Genomic DNA, 7499 nt, shown 5'->3' with positions numbered 1-7499 from the left:
TGCTTGCTCTGTTCTTGTACTCAGGCTGCTGCTGTTAAGCTGTTTATAGGCAAGTAAATAAGAATCTAATGTAACTTATCTTTTCTTGGCACAGTGCCATTATGATGATCTCTTAGCTGGCGTGTGTTGTGAGGAAGCGCCATGATGATTCAGCGCAGCTTGGGGAGGCTCTGTTCACCTTCACCTTCATCTTCACCTTCACCTTCCTCTGCTCGTCCTTACATGCTGCAGAAGGAGCTCTTCTCCCACAAGGGCCTGGCCACAGGAACCTCTCAGCCTGACTCCTGCAGCCATGTCGGGGACCCAGTTACAGCCTGCTCTTTGGATTCATCTTCAGCGTGGTTCAGGTGCTCTTTGCAAGATCTTGCTATTTTCCTTGGGCATTTGCTTGAAGCAAGCATGCAAATGCTTCTGGTCAAGAAAATCCCAGCTATGACTGCAAAGTAGCTGCCATAAATTAAAAACTGGGAGAGGGAGAGAAAAAAAGCAGGAGAATTAGTGAAAAACACATCAGGGAAATACTGTTTCTGCTGGGGAAGACAGGCTCTCTATTATATGATTTACCTGTGTTCTGACATGGTTTCTCTTTGTTCAAGTTTTTATTTCATAATTAAGCAAAATTTTAGCATTTCCAGCAAACAGTACATCTTTCAGGAATGGAGAAGCACCCCTTGCTTCCTATCATTATCCCTCTCTATAAATATCAGAGAGGGGAAGGGATAAGCACAGGATTTTTGTTTACTTTCTATCAGTACAAATGTAGAAGTAGCTTCATTACCCACCTAATCATGAATAGTGTAAGTGAAGAGTCTGAGTTAGTCATTTTTTGCTCTTACTTGCACATCTCACTTCTGTCACCATAATGGCTCCATAAATAAACTATGACTCTGTTTCTGTATCTCCAAAAACAGTGCCAAGCCTATTAATGAAGTCCTATATATTCCCATCCTTAACTTAAAGGTTTAATTTTTAGAGTTTAATTCAATCATTAATCTTTTAAAGTAACTTTTGTTTTCTCTGTGCAGAATATTTAAAAAGCTTTTGTCATCTTCAAATCCGTGGGAGTAGGAAGCTGCCCCATCTCAGATCCCATCTGAGAAAATGGAGAAATCAGCACATTTCAATTGACTCCAGTGTGAGTTAGAATGGGGATGACTAAAGTTAGGGATGCTGTTGTGAGATCCTACCCTAAATTAAGTGTCAAAATTATGGGCAGAAAACTACTCCTCATGCTGAGATACAAACTAGGTATGCTTCTGAACTGGAATTAGAAGTCAGGTCTTTTGAGCTCTTCCTTGTTACTTGAGCTGAAATAACTTCAGTAATCCAGGCTGTATCTCATGGTCTAGAACTCCCCTAACAACATGTGGCTGTGTTGATTCTGCATCTGTGAATCAGTCTGAATTTTGGGCTGAAAGGATGTTACTCAGTGTCCCCTTAACCGGCAAGAACTGGTAAGATATCAGGACCTGATTATTTATGTTCTGGTGTAGCTGCCTTTAAAAAGTCAAAGGCTAGAATCTGCAATCCTAAATGCAGCACTAAAAGACAAAAAGGAGGAATGATGGCTAACATGAGGGAAGAGCTAGGTGCCTAGATTTTTGTAGAGGTAATTAGATTGTCCTTTGGCTTCACGATGTCTTTCTTGGCAACTTTCTAAGATGAATTGGCTGAGCAATAAGGGGGAAGTAAGTTAATAGGACTTACCTGAGTCACTATGTCCAGTCCTAGTCCTTTTGAATCCACAACAACAACTGTAAGGATGGTCTGAATCACCAGTGCAACAAAGTTGTTGAAGCCAAACATCAACGCGTAGCGCTCCATGCTCAGGTTGACTGCAATCTGGAACCTAAGGTGAGACTGCCAGGTCAGTTGCTTCACGCTAGGGTGAGGGTTGTTCCTCTCAGTTTAGTTGATGAAGAGAAACAATTCATGGATAATAGTAGCAGCATAAGGGTTTATACTTACGTTGCTATTGTTATGAGGAGCATATAGCATGCTTTGAAAATGAGGTAACTGGCGTAACATGCCCAGGTATTGGTAGTGAAGTGCATGAGAAACAGAGAGCCAGCATCTATTGCTGAGAAAATCCCTAAAGCCATTTCTCCAAAAAGGTCCCAGTTAATTTTCATATATTGTACTACAAAAGATGTTACTGAGCCTAGAAAAGGAGAAAAAAAACAAACCAAAGCTACAGATACAGATTTACATATTTTTGGTTATCACCAAGTCTTGCCACTCTCACAGGCTGATGGGCAATGCTGAAGCATGAAGCTTGAGTAGTTCAAGTGTTCTGAGAGCATTTCTAATCACTTCTGAAGTCAGGCAGATGACGGGTCATTTTTAGACAACTGCTTAAATCCATTCCTTTCTGAACATTTTTTTTTTTCACTTCACAGGATAAACTGTAGAAGGATTCATTATTTAGCTGTCTGTACCTGGCTTGTATCTCTAGGGAGAGGCTTAGGGACATGGCTTGGAGCTCAAGCAGAACAATTCTTCCCGTTACTACTAATTTAATTTATAGATAAACTAGCAAGCAGTTGCCTTCTAGATTAACAGTCTTGTTCTATTCAGCTCATACACAGGCTAAACTGTAAAAAAAAAAAAAAAAAAAGGAGGTGGGGGGGCAGTTTTATAAGGTGTCAAGTGAATAAATTCAGATAAATGGGAAAAAGGATAGGCACTGTTTGCTTCTGGTGGAGCAGAAGCAGACACATCTATTTCAAGTGTAGGCTATCCTTCCTAGGGGTCTTGTGATATTTTAAAAGTTCTGTAGACACTTCTAAGCTGATAAATAGGCCATTTCATAGGGAAAAGGAATTAATAAAGGAGTGTGCATTATCAGACTTAAGTACTTCTAATTCATGATTCAGTTGGTCTATTTAGTTGCCTACCTCAAGATGAGAGTAATTTTTGATCTTAGAAATATGTTTCTCCTTCCTGACTATGAGAGTGAGCAGAATGGCCAGGTATGATGTAGATATGTTTATTTTTCCTGGTGGATCACACCCCTGTGTCTTGTGCAAATTCTTTGCAGTAGAACAATATGAATTTGTGAAACACTGCCAGGCCAGGGCGGTAACCTCTGATGTTACATTTTGATAACATTATTTGGGTTATATGGTGTGGACATCTGCTTCCGGTGCAAGAGAATAATAGTTATCATTAGCCTAATTAATTCTGTAAGGTCTTTTTCTGCAGATCTCTACTTTGGCATGGCCAAAATTCTCCTTTCATCTGCTGCTGTGCAGGAGTATTTCATTAAAGCAAGATATTAATCAGAGGATTAAGGTTTTTTTGGTTTGGTTAGGGGGGGGTTTGGGGTTAGTTTTTTTGTTTGTTTGTTTAGTGTATAATATTTTTTGGGAAACTTCACTCTTCTGTGTAAGCTGATGCCATTTGTATGGGAACTGTGTGATTACTTGTTTGGGGGGAAAAATGCCCCACCAAGCTCATTAAAAGAAACACAGGGGCCTCTTAGCAGATTTAGCTGTTGGATGAAGGGTCTGTGTGACTTGTAACTCTCTCCCTGCATACTGGTAGGAGGCACTGGGTGTCCCAGTCATAAAGAAAGATATCATAGCTTCCAGTCAGACTGTTCTGTACAGCAAGTAACTAGATTTTGCAAGTACAATGCATGTGCTGCCTTCCTGGAGCACCTGAATTAGCATGGCATTTAAAAACTGTTATGAAGTAAAACTTTATCAGCTGCCTTTGTGATTGATGCTTAGACACTGACTTACTCAGAAAAGTTGCTATTGCTTCAACAGCTCCATTGTACACTGCTGAGCTGTGAGAGGGGGCTCTGAAGTCCCAGAGCACTTGGATGTAATTCACAACCTGGTTAAAGCCCGCCGTAGCCAGAGCCCACCACAGGGACCAGTAGAGAAGTTTCCTGGAGCTGTAGCAATCCCTGAGGTCCTTGCTCAGCTGCACCAGCACTCTGAGCACACTGCTCTGGGCCTGGGCACCCTCTGCCTGCTGCTGGGGTGCGGGTCCCTGCCCGTCAGATCCCGAGTCCCGGTCCTCCGGCCTGAGGGAATCGAGGCCTTTCTGTGGCGCCGGGAGAGCCTCTGGGCCGTCCTTCCTGTGGAAGAACATAGTCCTGTGGGGCGTGGGGAGGAAAAAAGAGCAGAGGAAGGCCAGGGAGACGGAAGCCAAAGTGATGGCGTTGAGGTGGAAGTAGGATACACCTGCCAGGGAAACCAGGAGCTGTCCCAGCAGGGCGGCGAGGGTGGCTGCCAGCAGAGTGACGCTCCTGCAGTAGCTCGTCACCCGCTGGTAGCGCTCGGTGCTGACGACGCTGTAGATGTAGGCGTAATAGGCGACCTCAGTGGCTGTTGTCATCCCGTAGAAGAATTCCACGGCCTGCATGGCCAGCACTCCACGTGCAAAGAGGAGCAGGAGCCAGGTGACGATGAAGCTGATGCCCTGGAGGAGGAGGACGGGCTTGTAGCGCACGTAGTCGGTGATGAGGAAGACGGGGATGAGGAGTGCGAGGTAGGAGTATGTCCACACTGGGAAAATCTGGTTTGTAACCTGGAAGAGAAGAGGAAACCTCTGTGGTTTTATTCTTAGGGAAAATAAGTTCATTTATTTAAAATGTCATTGTAGTGGAAAGCTTTTGCTCTGTAGGAATTCATAAAATACATACCCATGCTGAAGCAGCATGTGGCTTGAGCAGACGAATGGATCTTAAGGCTATTAAATGTATCTTTGTGCTGTCTGCTGCAAATCATAGCCTATCAAATGTGGTTACGGTGTGGGGTTTTTTTGTTTATTATCTTCGTTGAAAAATGTCGAAGTTTTACATTTTTATTTTAATGCTGTTAGAAAAAAGAAAAGACGAGCAGAATAAAACCATACCTCATCAATTGTAAGGTTTTTATCTGGTCCTGTTAGATAAGGGGTTAGGAAAGGTTCTGATGGTTTCATCATGTAGCAGAATCCATAGAGGCAGAGGATCAGGGTGGGAAAAGTCCAGGTATTTCTTTTCTCTTGCTTCCAGCAGCCCATCTTCCCTGCAGCAAAGGTAAGGGAGGAAGTTTGTTAGAAGGCTGGTACTGCTGTGGTTTCTAATTATTTTTATCTTGTGTTTTCTAATGCTACGGAGTGCTGCTCATCTTTAAACTGAACAGCTTTTCCTTATGTTTTTCTGCATTTTTTGTCTTTGTACATAGTGTATAAAGAATGACTTGAAAGATCCTTAACTGGGAGACAAATTACACTGTCATGCTGCCTGCACTGACCAAGTCAGCCACAGGAAAAGTCTTTCTAGATGAAAAGTCACTGGAGAAAGGTGAGCACTGAGATTTCTCTTGACAGTATGACCCATCACAGCCAAGCACATTGTTGAATGACAAGCAACCAGTACACAATTGCTGTTTTTCCTCCTTTACCTTTGACATCTGCATGGCTCTCCTGTTAGGGAGAGCTGGGAACTCTGGGGCCTACAGATGTGTCACTAATAAATACAGAAAGGATCTCAAGCCAGATCCTCAGTTGGAATTTACTGTATCAGAAATCCAGCTTGGATATCATAATTCTATTTTCAGTTTGTAAATGGGATTTGTGGTCATTGAAGGCAGTAATTCCTGTTAAAATGAAAAAAAGCAGAAATTTTTGCTCTTGTCTCAGATGAGACTTTACAACTCTGCTGGGGAGAGCCCAAAGAAGCAAAAATGACTTAGGGGGGGAGAGGGGTGTAGGGGGCAGACACACAAAGGGAACACATAGGCAGTAAGTTATACTCCATGCTATTATAGGCAATGAAAGAAATCTAAATACATACAGTTTATATCTCTTGGAAAACCATGGAGGATGGTTGTTACCAGCTGGGATTTCTGTCACTTTGCTTTTAACTTTTACCTACTTACTTCCTGACAACTTTTTTTTAGGCAAAATTTTTAATCCTAAAAATGAAAACTTCCACAAACAGTATTTTTCCTCAAAGTTGGTTTGGGGTTTTTTGTTTTGTTTGTAAAAGATGAACTTCTCTTCCAAAGCAGCCATAAATGTTCAGGTACCCGTTGACTAAATCTCTTCAGACTGGGTGGGCAGAGGATTCTCTTATAGAGTGTAATATATATTTTGTCAGCTAGCAAGTGTTATGCATCTTATTTTCTAATTTCACACCATGAGAGTACATTTTACTAATGGTCTGATGCTCTAAGAAATGGGTCCAGATAAGCAAGGATTTGAATTATTCCATTTTATGCATAATGGATGAAAACACTGATACTACAGGATTTATAGCAGAAATTAATTGGGCTGTGGCAGCTATGGAATGACAGCCACTAGAGGGCAAGATGACCCCATAAAAATAAAAATGTGTATGGGAGCACTGTGAGGTATTCAGAGTGCTCAAGCAAAGAAGCTTGTCTGCCTCTCCTGTCTCCTCAGTTGTTGTAATAGCTTCTGTTGCAAACATGGCTTTGGCAGGATCAGTTTTGGCCCTGCCCAGGATCAGACTTAGTCACCAAAACATCCTCTGCTTTCACATGATAATCACTGAAGTGTTTCATCACCCTAATTCCATATGAATGCTTCACGTGGTACCTAGAGGCTCTGAGGAAAGGTGGAAAGAAGAGGAGGGATGAAGAGCATCTCTGGCAGTGTACTGAAGAATATTTGCACAAGTTAGCTCTGACTTAGCTAAATTGTATTTTTCACTTGCCAGCCTGGATTCTCTGCCATAGTCTGTTTTGAGCCTCACCACGTTTGGTCTCTCTCGTGGCAGGTTGTGTGACACCAAGGCAGAATGTCTCCATTCTTTTAAAATGTCCTGTACCCTAGGAGGAGAGCGAGGCAAAGTGCTGTGCTTACAGGGTGCTGCCTACCCATGGAAGGGCTGTGCTGTCATTTACAGTAATTTCTGTTTTGAGCTTTTTACAGAAAAACTCCAGGTGGAGTTTTATACGGTGACTCCAAGTGGTCACTGCATCCCTACTGTGTCCAGTTCTGGGCCCCTCAGTTCAGGAAGGATATCAAGGTCCTGGAGCAGGTCCAAAGGAGGGCAACCAGGATGGTGAAGGGACTCAAGCACAGACCCTATGAGGAGAGGCTGAGAGAGCTGGGGGTGTTCAGCCTGGAGAAGAGGAGGCTCAGGGGAGACCTCATCACTCTCTACAACTCCCTGAAAGGAGGTTGGAGCCAGGGGGGGGTCGGTCTCTTTTCCCAGGCAACTCTCAGCAAGACAAGAGGGCAGGGTCTCAAGTTGTGCCAGGGGAGGTTTAGGTTGGAGATGAGAAAGAATTTCTTTCTGGAGAGGGTGATCAGGCATTGGAATGGGCTGCCCAGGGAAGTAGTGGATTCTCCGTGTCTGGAGCTATTTCCAAAGAGCCTGGATGTGGCACTGAGTGCCATGGGCTGGGAACTGCAGCAGTAGTGGATCAAGGTTTGGACCTGATGATCTCTGAGGTCCCTTCCAACCCAGCCAATTCTATGATTCAGCCCCAGCATGTGTGCTGTTTGGGGGTTTCTGCTTGGCACCTTTG

At 43.3% G+C, this 7499-nt stretch overlaps 1 protein-coding gene across 1 annotated transcript; it reads right to left on the bottom strand.

Moving 5' to 3' along the window:
• Window positions 1-272: 272 nt before the first annotated feature.
• LOC103527320 (thiamine transporter 2-like) lies at window positions 273-5019 on the bottom strand. The gene is made up of 5 exons (XM_030456292.1): window positions 4870-5019; window positions 3747-4542; window positions 1969-2161; window positions 1708-1849; window positions 273-464 (listed from the first exon to the last, which is right to left on the bottom strand). Exons 1-5 carry the CDS (start codon window positions 5017-5019, stop codon window positions 273-275), a joined length of 1473 nt encoding a protein of 490 aa, XP_030312152.1.
• Window positions 5020-7499: the final 2480 nt, after the last annotated feature.

Source organism: Calypte anna, chromosome 9, assembly GCF_003957555.1.
Source record: "Calypte anna isolate BGI_N300 chromosome 9, bCalAnn1_v1.p, whole genome shotgun sequence".
NCBI classification, from domain to species: Eukaryota; Metazoa; Chordata; class Aves; order Apodiformes; family Trochilidae; genus Calypte; species Calypte anna.
The sequence above is the reverse complement of the archived record's forward strand: the minus strand, read 5'-3'. Positions and strand labels throughout refer to the sequence as shown.

Bases quoted from the DNA above. Each gene is read 5' to 3' on its own strand.
- LOC103527320 (XM_030456292.1), bottom strand. From the start codon at position 5,019: ATGGGCTGCTGGAAGCAAGAGAAAAGAAATACCTGGACTTTTCCCACC. The intron at 2,162-3,746 runs GTAAGTCAGTGT...CTCCTTTTCTAG, and splicing joins AGCAATAGCAACTTTTCTGA to GCTCAGTAACATCTTTTGTA. The intron at 1,850-1,968 runs GTAAGTATAAAC...GTCTCACCTTAG, and splicing joins CTCCTCATAACAATAGCAAC to GTTCCAGATTGCAGTCAACC.